Genomic DNA, 24,021 nt, shown 5'->3' on the forward strand with positions numbered 1-24,021 from the left:
CAACACGTTTGGGTCTGCCAAGTCTGTCCGGTTTCCTCCTCCGCCAGCGAATCCAACTCACCACCAGGTGGTGATCGGTCGACAGCTCTGCCCCTCTCTTCACCCGAGTGTCCAAAACACGCGGCCGGAGGTCAGATGACACGACAACAAAGTCGATCATCGACCTCCGACCTAGGGTGTCCTGGTGCCAAGTGCACTTATGGACAACCCTGTGCTCGAACATGGTGTTCGTTATGGACAAACTGTGACTAGCACAGAAGTCCAATAACAGAACACCACTCGGGTTTAGATCGGGGAGGCCGTGCGATCCAATCACCCCCTTCCAGGTCTCACTGTCACTGCCCCCGTGGGCGTTGAAGTCCCCCAGTAGAACAATGGAGTCCCCAGTCGGAGCACTGTCCAGCACCCCTCCCAGGGACTCCAAGAAGGCCGGGTACTCTACACTGCTGTTCGGCCCGTAAGCCGAGACAACAGTGAGGCACCTATCCCCGACCCGAAGGCGCAGGGATGCAACCCTCTCGTTCACTGGGGTGAACTCCAACACATGGCGGCTGAGCTGTGGGGCTATAAGCAAACCCACACCGGCCCGCCGCCTCTCACCGCGGGCAACGCCAGAAAAGTGGAGAGTCCAGCCCTTCTCGAGAGGTTGGGTTCCAGAGCCCAGGCTATGTGTGGAGGTGAGCCCGACTATATCTAGCCGGTACCTCTCAACCTCCCTCACAAGCTCAGGCTCCTTCCCCGCCAATGAGGTGACATTCCATGTCCCTAGAGCCAGTCTCTGTGTCCGGGGATCGGGTCGCTGGGCACCCTGCCGTCGGCTGCCACCCAATCCACACTGCACCCGGCCCCTACGGTTCCCTCGGTGGGTGGTGAGCCCACCGGAGGTCAGGCCCACGTCGTCCCTTCGGGCTGAGCCCGGCCGGGCCCCGTGGGCAAAGACCCGGCCACCAGGTGCTCGCTTACGAGCCCCAACCCCAGGCCTGGCTCCAGGGTGGGGCCCCGGCTGCGCCATACCGGGCGACGTAACGACCTTTGTTCTTTTTCTAATCATAGGGGGTTTTGAACTGCTCTCAGTCTGGCCCGTCACCCAGGACCTGTTTGCCATGGGAGACCCTACTAGGGGGCATAAAGCCCCCCGGCAACATAGCTCCTGGGATCATGCGGTGAAATGCGTATGGAAATTCTCCCTTCCTATGAAAGAGGTAATGGACACCAACGCTTCAAATCCTCTTTAAATTGAGTTTATAATGGTGACTAATTGGCTTTAAAAATGTCTTTGAACGAATGTGTTACCCATCCCCTAATGATTTAATGTTTATGGACTGACTCTTGACTGCACCAAAGAAAATTAAAGACACAGACAACAACTTTCTTTCATACATTGTTTAAAACTGAATATTTCACATTTGAACAGTATGAAAACAGCATTAACTGAAAGGGAAAATGGTCTATGATATACTTTAATAGCAAAAGTATTTTTAAAAACTTCAGTTCTGTCAGGGAGTTTCTGCAATTCACTCATCCCTTTAGCCCAACTGCCATTACAGGAACAAGGTTTAATATTGATAAAGGAATTGAATTTTGTATAGACGCCTTTGAATGTATCACTGGCATGATTTCATACACATGTAGATTGAATTTGTATCGTGATATTTTCCAAAATTCCTCTACTAATTCAAGATAATTGTTAGCCTATTTGAAGGATCAGACAAGTACAAGAGCATGTCATCAGTATACAGGGATAACTTATTCTCTGAATCATGCCTCTTTATTCCTCATTTATTGACGTCACCACAGTGCTATAATGCTAGCGGCTCAATCCCGATGGTAAATACATTAGAAGGGCTGAATCGAGGGAAAAGATACGGTTTGCTTTTGCTTTAGGGTGAAGATGAGAAATCGTCCCTCTCCATCTGATATATATAGCAAGTAAGAGCTGTGATAAATGACTCTTCTCTTCCTTGAACCAGAAAAAAAGTTGTTGGAAGAAAATCTTTCTTGCTGCAGCTTTTATTTTCTGCTATGAAAAGGTAAACGAACAAAACAAAAAGCCCAGTGAGAAGATGTAAAAAACATTTTATTAGTTGTTGTCTGAATACACACGTCGAACTTGAGGCCTCATTCGAACAGGAGTGTTTTAATAACAGCAGGTCATCTTTAGGAAATTGCTGCTGCAGACATTTTTTAGAAAACAGGAATATCACACAAGAAAACCAAAAAACACAACATGGTACCAAAATGAATTTCCGAGAAACTGAATTCTTCACATCACTGCTGCATGTTGATGTAATTAAAACATGCAGTTATCATATAAAATACACCAGGTAGAAAATCAAGTAAAGTCTGGTTCACACTCAAACGTCGTCTGTAGAGGTTATTGCGAGACACGCCCCCCAATGTGAAACCATATTCTACATCGAAAAGCACATATGTTTAAAAGAGAATTTTATATCAAAAATATCTCCAAATTATTTTCAGTGAAACTAAATTTATCTAGACAATTGAATATTGAAAGTTTTTCATGAACTTGCTTAATTCTACCTCAGCCCAACTTCAGTACAATCAGTGGGGCAGTTGGCTTGTGAGATAAAGACAAGTGTGTCGTGGGCCACGCTTTAGGAAACACATTTTATTCTTCATTTATTTGGATTAATTATATTTACTCTACTTTTTTTCAATAGATCAGTCATCTTTCTTTTTAAGGCTGTTGAATGAACACCCAGTTTAGTAAAATAAAACGATAAAAGTTCTTATGTACGACAGTCTGAAAGTCAAGTTTGTATAGGACACAGCAGAACAACAGCACCATCAGCCTGAAACAACACCGAAATAAATCAGAATGAAAAAAAAAACCTGATAAAAATGTAGAAAAAACCCAGAAGTCTGAAAACTTTTCATCAAACATAATGTAACTATTAAACCTGAAAAATAGAACACAGCTCATCCACTGACGGAGGACTTACCTTCCCCAGCTATTTTAGCTTCTTTTTTTAAAATTATTACTGTTACTTTAGGCTGACTTTCAGAGAGACGCTGCACTGAAACATTTTGGTGAAACTATCAAACTGTCTCCTGCAGAGCGTCAAACCTGTCGCCTTCAGCCTTTGTCTGAAAGACAAAAATTATAAAAATCCTTTCTTTCCATAGAATTTTGTGAAGACGGGCCTCCAGAGGCCTAATGCCCACAGAGGGGCAGTAGAGCCTCCACAAGGGGCCTGCAGAGCTCGAAAAGAGGGGCCTACAGGGTGTCCATAGAGGGACATTCAGGGCCTCTACAGTGGGGCAATAGAGCCTCCACTGAGGGGTCAACAGAGTCTCCATAGGGGGGCTGCAGGGTCTCCATGGGGGGGCTGACAGAGGTTCTACAGAGGGGCCCACAGGACTTCCACAGAAGGGCCTGCAGGGTCTCCACTGAGGGGCAAGACAGCCTCCACTGAGAAGTCCACAGAAAGGCTGAGCGTCCATGGGGGGCTGCAGAGCCTCCATAGAGGGACCTACAGGGCCTCCATAGGGGGCCGAAAGGGCCTCCATAGGGGGCCTGTAGTGCCTCATGTGGCCGGGGGGCCCAGTGAGGTTTCTGCTTCTCAGTTACTGGCTCCGCTCTGGTTGAACTCCGTTTTCACAGCGTCCACCAGAAAACTGAGTTCGTTGCGTAGAGTCTCGTGACGGTACGCCATGCGGATCTGTGCCACGTTGGTCCGCCGGATGTCGTTGCCCTCTGGTCCATCTTGAAGGTAGTTGGCTCCGATGAAGTGTTTCTTCTCCTGTGGACGGGACAAATGGAGAAGATCCCTCAAGTCCAAATTCCTGTTCTCAGACTTCATGGAGCGCAGCGGCAGACTGAGGTGAACTGACGGTACCTGGTGTGACAGACCGCTCTGCAGGACGCTGTTCCTGGCAATCTCACACAGATCACAAGTACTGAGCTTCCACAGCTGGGCTGCGATGGCGTACTCCTCCATCAGGGCCTCCTGAGTGGTTTAAACAGGAATACATGAGGTCGGGCCGGAAGCATCATGAAGGTCCAGGTCTGGGGTGTTTCTCACCTTGGTGTAGTGGAACTGCATGGGATCGTCGGTGGACAGGGACACACACAGGCCTTTCTGCAGGAACTCTCGCAGCGGGTTCTTGGAGTACTGCAGGAACAGGCTGTTGTTGCTCAGAGGAGACATGGCGATGGGCACCTGGGCCAGGTAGTACAGGTACTGCAGCACTGGACTCTGAGGGGAGGACACATGGAGACTATTCAGAACTTCGGGCTGTTTCTACACATCTTGTCGTGTGATCACGTGAAGACTGAGACTCTCCAGCCGGCATGTGGATGAGACCGCACCTTCTTGAGGTTGAGTCCGTGGGAGATGTTGTCGGCCGTGAGGAAAGCAGACACCAGGTGGGTGATGGAGCCGGCCTCGCCGCAGTGGGGACGAAACTGGAAGGTGTTCAGGCCTCGCTCCCTGCGGAAAAGCAAGGCAGCAAAATCACGTCTCACCATGAAGTTCTCCACAATCTGTGTACCAGCATGTGCTTCAAACTTCTCTCATGATTTTGTCAGTCTCTTCACTGTTTCAGAGGATTTCCAGCTTCAGATTTTAAAGAGTTTTTCTTGATGTCTACTCTGTTTGTCAGCAGCCAGGACTCACTTGCGCAGGTTGTTGAGCACCATGATGTTGGCGTACATGTAGAACAGGTAGTAGGTGTAGGGGGGGTTGTCGTCGGTGGTCCACGCTTCAGGTTTTGGGCTTTTGTAAGAGAACAGATGGTCGCTGTGTTTGGACTCATCGTCCACGCTGTCGAATCCGGTCACCTGCAGAGAAAACACACCTTTGATTTTTCAGGAGTTCTGTCAGTATTCTTGAACCAGATCTGGAAGCTAAAGGTTTAACGTGAGCTGTATAGTTCTGCTCACTGAGCACTCACGTATTTCAGGAAGACGTGGATGCTCTTGTGCTTCTGTGGGTTCACTGTAGCCTCAAACAGGGGAAGGAAAATGTTCTCCAGCATCTTTGCGAAGTTTGGCACTAATTTCTTTGACCTGAAGATGTCACTGCAGGGAGAAACAGGTCATGTCAAGCCACCACATTCACATTTTTAGACAGTGGAAGTCTAGAAGGTCACTACTTCACCAATTCTCCAGTCAAAGGTTTACTCATGAACATGAAGCAAGTCTTTCTTTTCACCATCCTGATCATGCTTTGGAGGAACTACATCTTCTTGTTTCCAGTGAGTTGCTTACTAGATCCTGGGCACTTGGATCATCCATCTCATGTTGGGTGAGTGCACCTTATGCCGGATGAACCAGGAGGACAAGCTCTCCCACTCGCTGGTGGAGCGGCCGTAAATGGACAGACGAGGCTCGGCGTGCTGGTATTTACTCTCCTCCAGCTCTTTGGCCACTTCCTGAAACAAACAGAAACCTCATTGCCATCGTGTGGTTTTCTGAGTAAAGCAGAAGTGACAGTTGGTAATCATCCACCGGTCTGTTGACACATGTGATTGCAATAACAGCTTCACTTGTTTAGTTTCACCTCAGAAGCATTCAGAAGTCACATGGAGATAACAAGATGGAAATTTCTAAACTCAGTTGTTCATACAAAGAAAATGCTTGATTTATCACATGCTAACAGAGCGGAGACAGAACTGGAATAACTTTATCACCGTTTGAAACGAACCACCAGAGAAATTTAAGAAAAATAAAAGAGTTACTCTTTCCTGAAAGCGAGGAAAGCTGAACAACAAAGAAGCACTTTGGGACAACCTAAGCTGCCGTTCAGATAAGCTCTTTATGATTTCTCTAATTCATCGTCGTCCACATTTTCTGTCATTTCAGCAGCTCTGCAGCCGAGTACCTTGATGAGACGTGCGAAGTATTCTCCTTGGATGTAGTTGTCCGTCTTCAGGTAGATCTCTCGCAGCTCGCTGGCTCCCACTGGATTGTACTTGGAGTTGAACTTGTCAAAGCGGTGAAATGTCTGTCTTCCCTAAGAGTCAAGAGAGGAAGAGGAGGAATCGTCTCATGTTCATCACAGTCAGGTGTGTACATGCAGATCTCTCCGAGTCCAGAATCTTCTCAGGTCAGCAATGACTCTGCGCTTTTTGCAATACGTATGCACAGAGAACATTCTGATGTAAAGCTGTCAGCTCCGTCTGGTAGAGGACCACTCAGTATCTGTGTGGCAGAAATGTGTCTCCATGTAAACAGATCATGTAATCAGACCATCGTCTGAACGTCACGAAGTCTCGACTCCGCTCTGTGTTCCTGATGGATGGAAGGTTTTCCTTCTAGAACTGACTGTCGGCACGTCGTCAGACGGTGTGTGTGTGTGTGTGTGTGTGTGTGTGTGTGTGTGTGTGTGTGTGTGTTCTTACGGCGTGCACGTCCAGTGAGTCCACGGTCAGGTCGTAGGGGTCCATGTGCAGGTTCTCGAAGACCTCCCCCAGCGTGACTTTCCGACCGCCTTTCTCCAGGATGACGCGGTCGGCCTCGGTTTGGAAGGAGGTCTTTATGAACTTCAGGAGGTGTTTCTGGTTCATACAGGCTGCAGCGTGGATGTGTGTGTCCACCTGTTCAACACAAACACAGGCGATGAATGAAGACACACATGAGAACAAGGCAATACGGGGAGTTTCCATTTTCTAATCCAACCTTTCTAACGTTGTAGAAGTCTCGGTGAGGAACGCCCTTCAGCTCCTTCAACTCGGCCATTTCGTTCAGCATTTCATGAAGGTAGAATTTGGAGGCCAGGAAGTTGAGCCGTCTGTGACAGTAGGTTTTCCTGCGAGGCCACAAGATGCATCGTCAAGCCACGGTTAAGAATTCAGTTTAAAAGTTTCATAAAAAGGCGTGTGCTCACGTGGGGCCGTCAGCTATCATGGCCAGAACGTGACTCAGGTCGATGGCGAAGGTCTCGAGGTCGGGGTAGGGCAGGCTGTGTGGCCGCTGCTGTGTCAGAGCTTCTGCATCCTCATAGACGTGCACGATGCCGTCCTTCATCTGCAGCTCGTAGTTCAGGTCCTCAGGAATGCCCTCCATGGAGTACGGGTCCTGCCCCTCCTGAGGACAAGGGCTGATGTCTGCACACAGCGGCGGTGGAAAGATGCAGGGAGTGAGGGAGCCCGGTTTGAGAATCAAGACTTCACAGTCTGGATAACGCCGATTCCAGTGAGTGTGCTCTGCTCTACGGGAGGTTTAGGTACTCTTATCGGCAAGCTTTGCGTACCACTGCTGGGACACGTACCACAGTTTGAAAATCAATGTGATGAGAAAGGACGGAGCAAAAGGAGGCTCCTGTCTGCACACTGAACAGGTCTTCACCTGGTAGGACCTCGTCCTCTTCCTGCCACTTCTCATTCTCGGCATCGCGGAGGGAAGCGAGCGATGGTCCTGGGGAAGCGGTGGTACGCCAGCCTGGAGTACTTCTCTCGGATGAAGAGGGCCTTCAGCAGACTTTTAGCTGCCTGCTCATAATCCTCCACCGTGATCTGAAAGCAACATCAAGAGGTTTTTCTGTTAAAAACTGATAAATCACAAGGTTACTGCAGCGGATCAGCTCTGCTGTAGAGTGAAACACATGAAGAACATACAAGGCTGAAGATTAATGTGAAATTACACTGTGCAGTTTTGAATTTATGCAAAGTTGCACAAAAAAAAATACAAAACATTTGATTCTCAAGCAGCTTGATGCTCTTAGAAAGTCTGTTTTTTTGTTTTGTTTTTTTAAAGAAAAAATGATCATATCTAACTTTCTAAACTTAAAACTTAAACAGGCAAACTACAACTAGGCCAGATTCAAACCCACAACCCTCTGGTTTTGAGGTGAGAGTGCAAACCACAGACTGACTTCCAAACCCAAACCTCGCTCCACCTGCCTACACCTGTAGTGCCTGAGTGTGTGTGTGTGTGTGTGTGTGTGTGTGTGTGTGTGTGTGTGTGTGTGTGTGTGTGTGTGTGTGTGTGTGTGTGTGTGTGTGTGTGTGTGTGTGTGTGTGTGTGTGGTTGAAATCTTTACCCCTGCACAGTAATCTCCACTGATGGTGACTCTCTGAAACTCGGGGACGGTTTCCGGAAGGCCGCCGTCGGCAGGCAGTGGAGAGAGCGCGGAGGGAAAGCCGTCCACAGACATGGACACGGACTGTGAGCGCTTCAGCATGAAGCTCTTCTTCCTGGAGGGCAGAGGAAGCAGTGGATTCGTCAGCTCTGAGACGTGAAGGCTCTCCTCTCGGAGGGAGCGCTGGTTTCTCACTTCTTGGCGGACTCCTGGGACTGCTGCTCGGCCATCTCCTTCTGCAGCGCCCTCTCGCGGTCCTCGTGCAGCCCGATGGGACAGTCCTCGCGCACGCTGAACAGCGCCATGGCGTCCTTGGTGTCTTCCTCCTTCAGGGCGGAGGCGTACACCTTCTCCGCTATCAGGCGCACCTTCTCGTCCACTTCACTCATCGACATTCTGGGAAATGTCGCGGCATTTCTGAGCAAGAGGAGACAAAGATTTGATGAAGGCAGATATTTGAAGATTCATCCCAGAGAGAAGCAACAGAAATTTAATCTATGGACCCGGTAGAATGTGACAGCCTGTAAAAGAAGAAATAACATCACGTCATCCCGGCTCCCAGCAGGAATCAGGTCTCACATTGCCCTGTTTGCTGCTTCACGTCACACCAGCTTCAGTAAACACATTTCACCAGTGTCCCGGCTCCTCCTGGACGACCTCTCGGCTTTCCAGGGAACTGGGGTCAGACTTCGTGGAATCCTCGGAATGGGACCACAAACACCCCTCCACCCCACGGTGACGGAACGCCACCCTCCACCCTCATCAGATTAGATCAGCGCCACCATCGTTGAAGCGAGGCTTCTGATTATGTGCTTTATCCGAGCGGTCTTCCTGTGTGACGGGGTCAAAGGTTTAAACTCATCATCGGCGGTGAATGAATCAGCAGCTCCAGTTTGCTCCGTTCACACCAAACGCCGCTGTGTCCAAACTCACTTCCTCACAGTGCAGAGCCGTCAGCCTAGCATCTCCAGACAGTTTCACCTGGAGACTGCCGGCTTATCACAAAGGTCAGCTTCCTCCATCAATGAGAAGAGTGACGTCTGGGCTGCTCGAGGGGCTGAAAGGTCGAGCAGTTAAAACAAAACAAAAACATGTTTGTGTGGGATCATCCACATGTGAGATCTTATTCTGGAACAAAACCAGCTCAGCAAGGATTTTCACACCGGCCCAGGAGGACATACTGTACTGCGTCCAGGGTCAACACCTCGGGATGAGGTGCGACGTCTCGCCCTCCGAGCTGGAGGGGCGACGACTCGAGCGCTTACACTCACACACACTCAGGATGTTCAGTTTGTCCTTCAGGAGGACGGAAACAGAACTTAAAGACACTGAGTTGGCAGTCCGGTCGATCCAGCTAACGGCGAAGGCAGGTTCAGCTGGACAGGTGAGTCCATCACAGGATCCACTCAGGTTTCATGCTGTGGGACAAAGGTCACGTACGCACAAGCCGAGTCCACAGACAGCCTGTGAAGGTGGGACCCGAGCCAGCGCTGTCTGAAGGACCGACTGGACCAGCCATCCCGAGATGCTCCTGCTGATACCCGACGTGGGGCTGATTTATGAAGTTTGGCTCTGATGGGAATGTTTGTGCTCGAGATCATCGCCGCATGTCGTTGTTTTGGCTCTCAGGACGTTTTGCTGGGAAAGCGAGTCGTGTTTATTTGCACTGACCTGATTCTCTTCCACAGCCACCACATGAGCCAAGAGGCTATTTTTAAACTGCACAGCGAGCTCGGTATACAGTGATCAGAGCAGATGAAAGATAACAGAGTCTTCACTCCTGATGTGGGAACAACTGTTGCCGAGCGGCACGTTGTCTGCGGCGGCGGTCTATTCTGATCACCCTGTCATCACCGGCTCTAATAAAAGTGATGGGGCAGCCGTGGTGAGCGGGCCGAGGTCGGCGGCCGGGCTGCATCCCGATACTCGATCCCTCCTGAACACCAAGTCTTCTCAGATCACCACCGTCGCAGCTCCTGCACGTGCAGCTGAGACGCCTCTGTGGCGACCTTGACCCACATCGCTCCGCGCCCCCCCACGGCAGAAACATGACGGGCAGTCTGGCGCTGCCGGGTCAGGCCATCAGCACTTCAAATAAAAATTCTCGCCTCCTGTCCGTTGTGCAGCACTGTCAGAATTGGTCCCGGATTTATGATTTCACGAGCCACAGCTCACTTTTAGCTTCACGGGAGACATAAATAACCATCGGTTGCTGTTGCATTTGCTGATCATAAATCAGAGGGTTGTCAATCATATTTAATACAGCTGTACCTCAGACAGCGCTCATTAAAAGTTCCACTTAAATAACTCAGTTGTCATCACACCGTCACGGTTTTACGTCCGTCTTACCTTCGGTGGTGACTTGGGCCATGTTTGACTCTGGGTTTGTCTCGGTTGAGAGGAGTGTTTCAGTGTTCCTGTCTCTTCGGGCTCCGCTCTCTGGACCGCCGTCGGGCCTCACGGCAGAAAGCTCTGGGTTCTGATGCCTCTTCCACTGCGACTGCCCCTCTGCAGCCTGGCCCTGTTGTTTATGTGTCCCGGCTCTGCGTATAATGCAGCTGCCGGTTGTTGCTGTCTTGAGTATCCCTCTGTCTCTATTTTAGGGCTCTGGGAGCGTCACAGTAATGGGGCCTGTAAATCTAAGCCGGTATGTCACAACTGGCTGCTAACACGAGAGCAGCTATCGCAGCGATGGAGCAGGAATGGGGTCATGAAACGCTGCAGATGTCCGGATCTCAGCTCCATCCCAGGAATCAGAACTCAGAGGACACTCACATCCAGGTTTCTGCCAGTCCAGCGACTGTTTCATTGGTTTGTGCATTAACTGCATTTACAGAAGGCTGATTTTCAGGGACCTGAATAGCTAACAGGCCATTACTCAGAGCCCTTCATGCTCCGGTAGGAATTCCTTCAACTCAGATACAGAAACAGGGGAACATGTGCCAACGTGCGCGGCTGAAAAACACGTGTACAGGCTGGAGAAGTACATCTACTGGTAGATCAGCAGAGCAGAAGAAGGAAACTAACCTTTGATTTAATCTCATCTGGCAGAATTAACCGGAACAAAGCTCACTCAGTGTTCAGTAAGCTGTTGGCTGAATTCCATGTCACTTTACTCAGTTTTCAAATAGCCATGCCCATTTATAAAGCACTCTGACACACGGATGGCCAAAAACACAGCGCTGTGCACATGGCTGCCATCAACAGAACAGTGGAAGGAGGTGAGAGAAAGAAACATGCAATCAAAGACACAAGGCAAGACATCAGGAAACAAACAACAACGGAAGACTAAAACACAATCCAAGCAGGAGAATAACTAGTGAAGGGTTTTTCTACAATTCTACAATTTCATTCAGCAGACGCTTTTGTCCAAAGCGACGTACAACACAAGCAAGAATATAGACATAAGAAAGAAAGAAACCCTTAGTAAATGCTTCAATTGCTTCAAGTGCGATTGGTCAAGGGAGCTGCCATCAAGTTGCAGAAGAGGAGCCACTATACCCCCCCCTTTTTTTTTTTTTTTTTTTGTGTGTGTGTGTCAACTTAAGCCGGCCACACACTACAGGATTTTTTTCAATCTTCCCCGATTCAGACACCACACACTACAAGACAGCAGAGGACAGATCGTAACCAATCTTCCTCTCCTGATCGTCTAGTATGTGGTGTCACTCCGGAGCAGACCACACACTAGCAGATTCTTCAGCCGAGAATCGGCTCCTCACTCCTCCAAATCTCACGTCGTCCGACGTGACTTTGTGCTGTTTCCCTTCATTGCTGTTTTTACATTCATCTCCACTTTCAATAATAAGTGGAGAACTCATTCGTTCCCTCAGTTCATTCATTCACATTGGTATCGCTCCTTCAGTGCAGACCCCCACCCGCCGTGCGCACGGAGCACGGACTGTCAGCACCTTGTTAGAAAATTTAAATGTTCCAGTACAGAAGAGGGAAACATAGTTTCAGATCATTTTATTATAATTTACATTTAATAATAATTCAGCTTATTAGCTAATCTGTTTGTGTTTTTTTTTTTTTGTTTTTTTTTACTTTTGAGTCCCGAGTGCAGCAGTAGAATAAAGTTATTAGCAGACCGTGTCAAATAAAAGCTACTTTTTTAAATCTTTTTTAAATCATCAAATATCTTAAATCATTCTTTATGTCCACAGATTTGATAGTTTAAATCAGAGTAAAAATACGTTGATTAGGAAAGTTTCATTATAGTCCGCTCTGTCTCTGAGGGCACGGAATCAGTGGAAAGTTTTTTTTCTTTTATTATTATTTTTTCTTCCCCATTCTTCCGTGATGGTTAATAACGGAGATTAATTAAAACATTGGGATTATTGCAGGACTGGCGGAGATGCAGATATTAGATCGGAGTTTGGGTCTGAATGGAGGATCCAGTTCATCCAGGAGCGACAGGATTAACCATCACTTTCTGCACGGCTGAGTTTAGAGCTCTGGCTTTTCTGTTTCACTGTCATATAGTGAATATATTTCACAGACATATATTCATCATCCAGCTCTGACAGCTGTGAGTGGATGTTTTTAATCAGCGGCACCTTGGTGAGACGGAGCTGTTCATCCAATCAAAGAGCTTTATTTCGAGGGTGTGGACAGCTCTACTCAGAGCTGATCGGCGCCTCTCGGAGCGCACCACACACTACAGGATTTGCGATCGGAAATATTGAACATGTTCATTATCTCCGATCTCCCCTTCCGACGCCTCCCGAGAGGCTCCGACCGGAAAAAATCTCTCGGAACACACCGCACACTACACGAAAATCGGACCCAAACTCATTTGCATACTCCCGACAATCGGACCCTGTCGGCCTCGATCGGGAGGAGAGGATCGGGGCAAAATTCGGCCCGATTATCCTGTAGTGTGTGGAGGCCCTTAGTCAGTGGTACATAAGTGCTGGGTTTTAGAACACCTGATCTATTCTTCCCCGACCATGGGGTCGGATTAAGACCCTAGGTGTTCTCTGAACAATTGAGTCTTCAATTGTCTCTTGAAAGTAGAAAGTGACTCGGCGGAACGTACCGAGTTAGGAAGTTCGTTCCACCATTTGGGAACAACAGAGGAGAAGAGTCTGGCTGGAGATTTAGGCTGAATCCCATTTCACCCCTTAGCCCTTCCCCTTGGCCCTTCCCCTTAGCCCTCCGCCTATGAAACGGAGTGCTAAGGGGTAGGGGAGAAAGTCAACCCCTCCGAATTGGGACACCCCTTCGACAATCGCGTACGTCATCAGTAGTCGCCGCTGCTGATGACGTAGGCAGATGCGACAATTATCGGCCGAAGAAGAATGTTTTTCTTACATTTTAAAACTTTATTAATTGACAAAATACTGACATTTATGAACGTCTTTCGTTGCGGACGCCGCCATCTTGCCGATCTTGGAAGGCTTTCTGAGAAATCTGTCATCCAGTGGCGCCGGTGGCGAGGGGCGCTTGTTTTGTTCACCTGGACCGTGGGGTTAGTTCACTTCCGCATTGGCGGGGGCGCTCGTTTCCCACCCGCGCATTCCAGGCGGGCCGTGTTGAAGAAACCAGTTTATTGAAAATAATCGTCTATCTGTTGTGTTTGGAATGCGCCTGGAATGCGCGGGTGTGGAAACGATCACTCCAGTCAATGCGGAAGTGAATTAACCCCGCCCGCCAGGCATGATCTAGGCTGAAGAACAAGCGCCCCTCGCCATCGGCCGATACCCCTCCGTTTGGAGTGTGCCTCTCGAGAATCTCCTTTTGGAGGGGTGACTGGCCCTCTTTCTTGGCCCTACCCCTCCGTCATAATGACAATTGGGACACTCCTACCCCTCCACGTGAACGCGCAAAACGAGGGGTAGGGCCAAGGGGAAGGGCTAAGGGGTGAAATGGGATTCAGCCTTAGAGTCGTGCTGGGCTGGAAGCACCAGACATCTCTCACATGCAGAGCGAAGAGGGCGTGAAGGAGAGCAGACCTGGATCAGGGAGTCCAGGTCGGCCGGAGCCGTTCTTGTAAGCGATTTGTAAGCCAGGAGGAGAGATTTGAATTTGATCCTGGCTGCAACTGGAAGCCAATGAAGGGAGATGAAAAGAGGAGTGACATGAGCTCTTTTGGGCTGGTTGAAGACCAGACCTGCTGCATTCTGGGTCATCTGTAGAGGTTTGACTGTACATGCAGGGAGACCCACCAGAAGAGAGTTGCAGTAGTCAATGCGTGATATCACGAGAGCCTGAACCAGAAGCTGTGTGGCCTGTTGGGTCAGGAAGGGTCTGATCTTCCTGATGTTGTAGAGGGCATAACGACAAGACTGAGAAACTGAGGCCACGTGAACCTTAAAGGTCAGCTGGTCATCAATCATGACACCCAGGTTTCTGGCTGAGTTTGTGGGCACAAGTAGGCTCGAGTGAAGTTGGACATTGATCTGAGGCTGGACAGATGGACAAGCTGGACAGACCATGAGTTCAGTCTTGGACAGATTTAGCTGAAGGTGGCATTCCTTCATCCAGGTGGAGATATCAGCCAGACATGCTGATATTCGAGCTAAGACTGTCGTGTCGTCAGGTGGAAAAGAAAGGAAGAGCTGAGTGTCGTCAGCATACAGTGGTAGGAGAAGCCATGGGAGCGAATCACTGCACCAAGTGAAGTGGTGTACAGAGAGAAGAGTAAGGGGCCAAGCACCGACCCCTGAGGGATCCCTGTTGATAGGCCATGTGACCTTGACACCTCCCCTTGCCATGACACTCTGAAAGATCTGCCTGTGAGGTAGGACTTGAACCACAACAGAACGGAACCTGAGATGCCAAGGTCAGAGAGTGAGGAGAGGAGGATTTGATGGTTCACGGTGTCAAAGGCAGCAGACAAGTCCAGCAGCTGGAGGACAGAGGACTGACCAGCAGCAGGAGGACAGAGGACTGACCGGCAGCTCTTGCCAGCCGCAGAGATTCTGTGACTGAAAGGAGTGCAGTCTCGGTGGAGTGGTCGCATCTGAAGCCTGACTGAAAAGGGTCAAGTAGGTTGTTGTTCCGCAGGTGTTCAGAGACTTGGTTAAATACTGAGCGCTCCAGTATTTTCGACAGGAATGGTAGACGTGAGACTGGCCTGTAGTTTTCAACCTGGGCTGGGTTGAGATGAGGCTTTTTTAGCAGTGGGGGGGACGTGGGCTTGTTTAAAAGTAACAGGAAAAATGCCGGTTTCCAGGGAGGAATTGACAATGTGCGTGACTGCAGGTTTGATTATGGGCAAGATGGTCTGCAGGATGCTGGTGGGTGTTGGATCAAAAGGACATGTTGTCGGTTTTGAGCTCAGAAGAAGTCTGGAGACCTCATCGTCACTCAGAGGAGCAAACGAGCAGAGAGAAGGCGCAGTAGTGGGTTTGAGCTGACTGGGCCGGTCAGGCTCAGAGAACTGATTGCTGATTGCAGCCACCTTTTCAGTGAAAAAGGAGGCGAACATATCAGGAGTCAGCTCAGTGGACGGCTGAGCAGCTGGAGGAGAAAGCAGGGAGTTGAACGCCATAAACAGTTTTCTGGAATCAGAAGCTGCACAGATCTTGTTCTGATAAAAGGCTTTCTTTGCGGACTGCAAGCGGGAGGTAAAGGAAGCAAGTTTCTGTTTGTATGAGGACCAATCAGCGGGCTCTTGGGATTTACGCCACTTTCTTTCTGCTGCCCTGAGTCCAGCTCTTTGTTCTCTCAGAACTTCTGAGAGCCATGGACTTGGTTGTTTTTTCTTGGCTGGTTTCGACACCCGGGGGCAGAGTTTGTCCAAAAAGGATGCCAGAGAGGAACAGAGTGTTTCTGTAGCCTCATTAACAGGAAGCGATGAGAAGTAAGAGTAGTCCGGCAGGACAGAGCTCACCTCCTCAGACAGCTGAGCTGCTGTGAGGGACTTCAGGTTTCTGTGGAAGGAGACCATCTGTGTCGGTGTCTGCAATGGCAGAAAGGCAGCTGCAAATTTGACCAAGAAATGGTCAGATAGTGTAGTGGAGTAACTGTCACCTCTGCTATGGAGCAGTTATGAGTCAGCACCAAGTCAAGGATTTTGCCAGCTTTGTGGGTGGGAGGAGACGGAGCCAGTACAAGTGCAAAGGAAGCCATCAGTGCCAAAAAGTCCTGTGCCTGAGGTTTGTCAACGTGAATGTTCATGTCTCCCATGACAATCAGTGGTGTGCCATCATCAGGGATGTCAGAGAGTAACATGTCCATTTCAGAGACAAAATCATCCAGATTACCCCCTGGTGGGCGGCACACAACCAGAATATATGCTTTGATGGGAGTAGTGACCGTTAAAGCATGATATTCAAACGTTGTGTTGTTGTTCGACGGGTACAGTGAGGAGAAGGACCAGTTGTCTGGAATGAGAATGCCAGCACCGCCTCCTCGGCCAGTAGAGCGAGGGGCGTGGCTTAGCGCAGCGGACGCAGAGAGTGCAGCTGGTGTAGCTGAGTTTTCTGGGCGGATCCATGTCTCAGTCAGGGCTAGGACCTGAATGTCTGAGAGTTTCATCAGAGAACTGATGAATTCTGTCTTATTAACTGCGGACTGACAGTTCCAGAGACCGAAGGTAACTGAGTGTGGGCTGGGACCACTTCCAGAGAGAGCGGACAGGTTGTGTGGATTGCGTTTGCGGAGGACTACGCGTCTTTTCCGGTTGCCGACGATGACTGGGATACGTAAGAAACACATTGTGCGTTAGACTGTGACAGACAGACCTTAGTGAAGCCGGTGTCCTTGCTCAGTGGACTCGCAGGTCTTTACCCTCTGTGGTCTTTACCCTCTGTGGTCTTTACCCTCTGTGGGCTGACGCCAAAGCGCAGTCTGTGCTGTGAAGTACCTGACGGAGTCAACAGCTGTTTCCAACTTGACTGATCGCGCCCGGCTGACCCGCCCCTGTCTGATGTCACTGGAGCCAGACAATAGAAGGTGTGACCTGCGTCAACGACCTCTCTACTGGGCAGACAGAAACCAAAACTGCAGTGCAAGCACTTAACCACCCCCAAACACAGCAACAACAACACAATAAGCAATTCAAACTCACCAAAGCTCGCTCTAACTTTTAGCGTTTTTAAATTACTTCTAACGTTTTTAAATTAAGCTAATAAAAATACACACAGAACAGTGTATTTTGCAATGTTCCCATATTGATTTTTGGCATTTGAATTCGCCTTGTTTCTTCTGACTCTGAAACACTGAACAAAGCTCCTCCTGAGGACCTCAGAGGTCTGGATGTTTCATATTCTACCAGTAAATCTGAGATGTATTCAGAACCGAGACCATTCAAAGTTTTATTGACATGAATCTTCAGACTCTGAAGCCAGAATCCAGAGAGTGAAGCTCAGCTGAAGTGCGCTCCACCCTCTGTGTGGATGAGCTGTAGCTGTCTGACGCATTTTTATTTTGTACTGAGGCCTGTAAACACTCCGTTACAATAACCCAGCATGTTGAAATCAGGACCAAGTCTCTCTGAATGTTGTTCGCTCAGAAATCCTTTAATTCTTGCAACATTTGTCAGATGATAGAAATATGATTTTGTTAATGCCTGAATGTGGTTCTTGAATTTCAGGTCTTCCTCCATAATTCCACCCAGATTTCTGGCTAGAGTTGATGTCCTGAGTGACATGGAGTCAGTAGGAGTGCTGACCTTTAATCTTTCTTTTTCAGAGGTGAAAACAATGACCTCAGTTTGAATTGTTAGGAGTTCTGGCACATCCACCGGTTATTTTTATATCTGCTCTCACTCAGCAGCTTTGAGAGGCTGTGGGCATTCACTGACAATGATATATAGAGCTGTGTGTCACCTGCATTATTCTGATGATGTTCATGACCTGAGCCAGACGGAGATGGATATGTTAAATGAAAGAGGTCTGAGGATGAAGCCTTGAGGAACCCCACAGGTAATTTTCATTCACTTAGATTGGTAATTACTTAATCACACAATAGTCACAATGTTGCAAATAGGATTTGACCCAGAAATGATCAACCGTTTCTCAGGTCTGATGATCAATATGTTTTGGTGGTTTGTAACCGCAGCACTAAAGCTGAAACTTGAGATGTGTCACTGCTCATGTAGATCTCATTCAGCACTTCAGTAAAAGCTGTTTCGGTGCTGAGGTTTGACGTAAACCCAGACTGGAAAACTCTGAGAATAGTGTCCAGTGGAAGGAAATAGAGAGAAAAAAACAGGGGCTCTAATAGTGAACCCTGCGGGACACCATATGTATCATTTGAAGACATTTGGGTCATACTAACAACCAATTATTTTTCATTCAAGTGGAAAACTACAATATTTCATAGAAGTCACATTCTGAAGCAAAGCTGAACCGAAGGATGCGTCCAGCAGAAGGCCTCATGTTCCAAAGCCAGACTTTCAACCTCTGATGAACAGAAAACAAACAGCATAAAACTGTTTCTTGGTTCAGAGAAAGTATTTTAACTGAAGAATTAAATGAAAAATAACAGCATGAACCACAATCAGCCTGTGACGGGGTGTCCACACAGTCTCTGTCACCATTATGAAACAAACCGAACCATTCTCTTTAAGGCAGACCTTCATTCATGTCTGTTTTCACTCTTTTGTACATTTTATTTGCAATCCCGAGTTCTCAGCTTGTAAAAATGCCTTCAGAAAGTCTCAGCAGCCCAGCACGGAGCAATCTCATTGAAGTTATGAAAGATCTGTTGCATAATATACATCATGAAAGCTCCTCAGATGTGTATTTTAACATAACATGGCGTGTGGTCGGTGTTTTGTATTTTTTCTGTTTACGGTTCTTTGGCTGAGCGAAGGAACTGGACAGAAGATGGAGAAACGTGAAAAACCCTTGAAGGAACTAAATGAATAATAAATCGAAGGACATGGGGTTTGAGCATGTCTGACTCTATTGACAGCAGATTTCCTGATGTTTCCAGCTGTGCTGTGAGGCTGATACTCACCCCTCCCTAAGCAGGGCGTGGACTGCTGCTTGCACAGGGACCCCCTCCGGCTCATTCTGATGGATCTGAAAGAAGCAGAGCTGGATCATCAGCTGAAGGTGGGATGGCAGCTTGAGACCACTGAGGCATTTACTCACAGCAAAATCAGTGACGTTTCAAAGCATTTGGACTGTTCGTTCACTTAGAAACGCAGCTGCAAGTCACTAAAATCGATTATATCTGAAAACTCAGTTTTTTAATTTGCAGGACAGAGTCAGTAGAGACAGGAGTCATCAGGGTCGTGTGTGGCCGCTGTTTACAGTCTCCTTTGTGTTCTGTTCTGAAACCATGTCCTGAGACTTCGACACCGTTCCCAGTCTATATTTTCTTGTCTTTTACTTGTTTCACATTTAGGAGGAGCCCCACTGCTCTCTCAGTCCAAACAAACAACCCTCGCTCTATTATCTCTAACGGAACAGAAAGCAATTACTGCCATTTCCTGTTTTTTCCAGGATTGGGACTAGCTAGAAGGCTTCAGGCTTCTCGTTACACTGCCCCCTATAGGTCAGTCCTGTTCATAACAGCTCTTTTCCAAGTTTTTATGCAGGTTTGGGTAAAGAAAAGGGGAAATATCTTTTTCTGTATGTACCCGGCTTTGTGCAAACGTGGCTTGAAACCTGGACCTCTGAAGAAATTACGTGAAGGATAAAACCAGTTAAAATATTATAAAATAGTCAAAACAATTAAAAATAACTGAAAATGTATAAAAATACTGAAAACATTTTGAACGATTAAAGAATCTCAAATTCCTAAAAATGATTAAATCAACTGTTAATTCAGTTGGTTTAAAGAATCTTCTTCAGATCGTCTGTTCCTTGAGCCTGAGTTTGGACTGAAGGGGAATATCTGATCTTCCTGCATGAGGAGCTGAAAGCACCTAAGAAAAGGACCAAACAGAAAGGAAGTGTCTGTCAGTGCTGTTTGGTTCTGCTGATTCCCTCTGGAGCCATCGAGACGGCGCTCTCAGTCCAAACCGTTATTAATAAACTGGGACGCTCAGTGGTCTGACACAGTGTCGAGCTGTGGTCCAGGTCCAGGTCCAGGTCCAGGTCCAGATCCTGGTCCGGGTCCTGGTGACTGCCCTCTCTTCCAGATAACAGCACTGTGGTGTGGCGCTTTGGGGAATGTGGAATTTCCTGTTTGTATTTGTGTGGGCACTGATATAAACCGACAGCACAACATGCCAACAAGATCTCAGCATCAGTGAAGCAGAGAAACGAAAGGAAGAGGAAAAAAGAGGTTATGACCATAAACGGTCTTGTTTTGTTGTCAGTGAAGCGTAGATGATATATCCTGTGTTTAAATTCAGAAACTAAACGTTTTGAGACCAGTTTCATTCCATTGTATTAAATTTAATAGTACTAGCAGTGGGTGCCGACTTTGCGATGCCAAGAAGAGACAATAGTGTCATGATCTTCTCCTTCGATAAAACACTTCCTGATATTCTACAAGTAGAGTGAAAATAAATTTATTTAGCTGCAGCATTTGTTCTTGAAACAGATTAGGAAATATAAGAGACTCCTTGACTGATTAAAGCTGAAAATGAACCTCAGTAAATAGTTTTTGCTTCAGAGATGAAGTTCAGACGATGTTTCTGCCGCCGTGTCTCAGGATTGTCCCTGCTCCCTGCAGGACGGACGCAGGACGGAGACGCACTTCAGAGTGTGCTCTGGCGGCTTGCTGGGATGCTGTGGCTGCATGGCGCTCACACCTGCCAGTCTGCAGACTCCTCAGCAGAAGATGTTTCTTCTAAACCTATTGAGGAGGACACAGCCTCGTCTGAAGGATCGCAGTCGCTTCACAAACCCTGGATTCCCACATTTGAACAGCGAGGCTGCCTCAACATGCCTGAACAGGTAGAAACTCTCCTCTGATGTCTTAAAAATGCAACTGAAGCCTGCTTCTTTTTATTCAGAAAATGGTCTCACAGAGGTCATTTTATTTCTTCCTTTTGCAATCAGAAGTGAAACACTGAGACTTTTGAAAATATTCACCTTACATCTGTGTGGGTCTGATGGACAAACTGCAGCTTGACTGAGCAGATGAAACCGAATGAATTCGAGGAGGGAGAAGGAAAGTGAGGGGACAGCAGACAGAAGACAGACTTAGAGGCTGAAGGTGAAGAAGAAGGAAATAGCGCGTACTCACTGTTTTCAGGCTGACACGCAGTAAAAGCTCCTGCGAGTGCAGACGGGGAGTGCGAGCAGCCGGGTCACTCTTCGCAGTGCTCTGACACACTCCGGGACTTTCAGGAAGTGCTGTGTGTGAGTGTGATACAGGAAGCTTGGGCTTGTTTGTCTAAGATGCGTGCAGAGTTCAGCGGCCGGCAGCAGCTCCTTATAGGGCAGCGCCGCGCTGAGAGCCCCCGGCTCTCCAGATTCCTCCGCTCAGATAATGAGCCCTCATTCAGTCATCCAGTCAGGTGTCGGCAGAGGAGGCGCCTGAGGCATGCAGAGGACCCGCTCCACCGGGAGCTCAGGTATCAACCCCTCAGCTCTCCTCCGGCACGCCTACAGCCACACAGTCATCCAGTATGATTTCTAAATCCATGTGGGACAAGAATGCTGCTTTACACAGTCTCAGAAAGAAACCTGAACCATGATCGGATCAAAAAATGTCCCACTGCAGTTAGAATTGGTGTTTAAACAGTCGTCCTCATCACCGAACAGGGACAGCTGATCAACCGGACCTCCACGCTGGGGGGACTTTGTCCACGTCCCTCTCTAAAGAACAGACCTCTGTGGAACCAGAAGATGAAGGAGGACAGAAGCTCCAGGTGTCCATCAGTCCATCAGAAACTGTTTCCATCAGTGTGGTCTGAGAGCTAGACCACCTGCAGGGTCCCTGAACACACCACCAGGCACAGTCCTCATGGTCTGCATGGACCAGGGTCCAGTGGGCCTCGGTGCTGTTCTCTGATGAAAACCCAGTCATCACATTGCAGACATCAAGGAGAGACATCTCAGTAAGTCTTCATGTGACCAGCATCAAGCTGGAACTGAAGCTCAAGGTCACATGACCAGTTACTGACACATGACAGTTGTTGTTGTTGTGGTCGAGTCTCCACTGTTGTTGGCTTTAGTGTCTATAAATTATCTGAGACGAGGAAAAAAATCATTCTGTGTTTTGACTTGAAGTTCCTACTTTTATCAAATATTTGAATTAATTTAATAAGTAAAATTTTATTTGTAGATTATTCCCCCCCCCCCCCCCCCCCCCCACTGATTCTACATGGTTATTAATTTATTAATAATAAAGTTTATTTTCGAACATCAAAACATCAAAACAAGGATATATAAGAACTGAAAAGAAAAACCACAAGGTTACATGTACAATTGTACATTAGATTTTCATACAATTGTTCGAAAAGGAGTGGGTTAGAAGTGAAACCTTATAGAGGCCCACCCCTTTCACTACAATCATTATATGCATACACCGATCATACATACACTTCATGAACAGTGGTTACATTACTTCATATATCAGTTTTAGACAACCACTTTTATGAGTATCACAATTTCTTCCCGGAACACAGTCTATTGAGAAATGTTTGTTTCAGTCTCGTATCCTGAGAAGACACTGGCTTTCTAAGTTGTTTTGAAATGTTGAATGGATCTACAGTGTTTAAGTTCCTCATTCAAGTTATTCCACAGCCTCACTCCACAAATGGACAAACAAAAGCTTCTTCTCGTGGTTCGCAACATCTGAGTGTTGAAATTCGATTTTCCCCTTAGTTTATAGCCCTCCTCTTGTTGAAAAAAAGATCTCTGGATATTTGCAGGTACAGAATTATTTTTAACTTTGAACATGAATATTGCTGTATTATAATTTATCAAATCCTCTAATTTTACGAAGTGCGATTTTATAAAAAGAGCATTAGCATGCTCTCTTTAATAACCTACCCAGTGTACTATCCGAATCGCTCTCTTTTGGAGAATAATAAGTGGCTTAATTGTGCTTGTATAGTTATTGCCCCAGATTTCTAAACAATAGGACAAGTGCGGTAGGACTAGTGCACAATATAACATACGTAGGGATTTATAATCAAGTACATATTTAACTTTATTCAGTACTGCAACACTCTTAGATATTTTTGTTTGAACATATTTAATATGCGACTTCCAGTTCAATTTGTTATCAATCAACACCCCCAAAAATTTAAACTCATCAACCTTTTCAATTATTTCCTGATCGATAATGAGTGTTTGCTTTGTGATCTTTTTGCGGTTACTGAAAATCATATATTTAGTCTTACTTAAATTGAGTGATAATTTGTTACAGTCAAACCATACTTTCAGTTGGTGCATTTCAGCTGTTACCTTGTCAAGTAACGTGTCTATATGTTCATCTGAGCAAAAAATGTTTGTGTCATCTGCAAACAACACTAGTTTCAGCACCAAAGAAACTTTAGACATGTCATTGATGTATAGAATAAACAGTTTAGGGCCAAGCACTGACCCCTGGGGGACACCGCAGGTTATGTTTAAGCAATCTGAAGTAGTATTGCCCATATTGACAAATTGCTTGCGATTGCTTAAATAATTTTTAACCCATTCCAGTGCCACTCCCCTAATCCCATACCTCTCCAGCTTATCAACCAAAATCCGATGATTGATGGTATCAAATGCTTTTTTGAGATCTATGAACAGCCCAATTGCATATTTTTTATTGTCCATTGCGTTACTGATTTCTTCCATTGCTTCAGTTATTGCAAGGGAAGTAGATCGAGTTTTCCTAAACCCGTATTGGCTGTTAGTGAGGAGGCTGTGTTTATCTATACATTTTTCCAGTCTATTGTCAAATAATTTTTCGAAAATCTTTGAAAATTGTGATAATAGAGCGACAGGCGTATAATTTGTAAATTGGTGTTTATCCCCACTCTTGTACAGTGGTATAACTTTTGCAATTTTCATTGAATTTGGGAAAGTTCCAGATTTGAATGATAGGTTGCAGAGGTATGTGAGAGGTTTTGAAATGCTCAATATAACATCTTTGACAATTGCCATGTCAATTCCATTACAGT

The 24,021-nt window shown here is 47.1% G+C and overlaps 1 protein-coding gene across 1 annotated transcript; it reads right to left on the bottom strand.

Moving 5' to 3' along the window:
• Positions 1-2,056: 2,056 nt before the first annotated feature.
• Positions 2,057-21,357, bottom strand: LOC115391635 (AMP deaminase 3-like). The gene is given in 17 exon segments (XM_030095921.1): positions 2,057-3,764; positions 3,861-3,971; positions 4,047-4,220; positions 4,334-4,454; positions 4,641-4,804; positions 4,918-5,044; positions 5,234-5,397; positions 5,847-5,978; positions 6,367-6,561; positions 6,644-6,773; positions 6,852-7,071; positions 7,313-7,364; positions 7,366-7,479; positions 8,007-8,160; positions 8,241-8,462; positions 18,960-19,024; positions 21,147-21,357. Coding segments are annotated over 15 exon segments (2,238 nt in total). The 5' UTR covers positions 8,441-8,462; positions 18,960-19,024; positions 21,147-21,357; the 3' UTR covers positions 2,057-3,584.
• Positions 21,358-24,021: the final 2,664 nt, after the last annotated feature.

This window comes from Salarias fasciatus, chromosome 7, assembly GCF_902148845.1.
Source record: "Salarias fasciatus chromosome 7, fSalaFa1.1, whole genome shotgun sequence".
Classification (NCBI taxonomy): Eukaryota; Metazoa; Chordata; class Actinopteri; order Blenniiformes; family Blenniidae; genus Salarias; species Salarias fasciatus.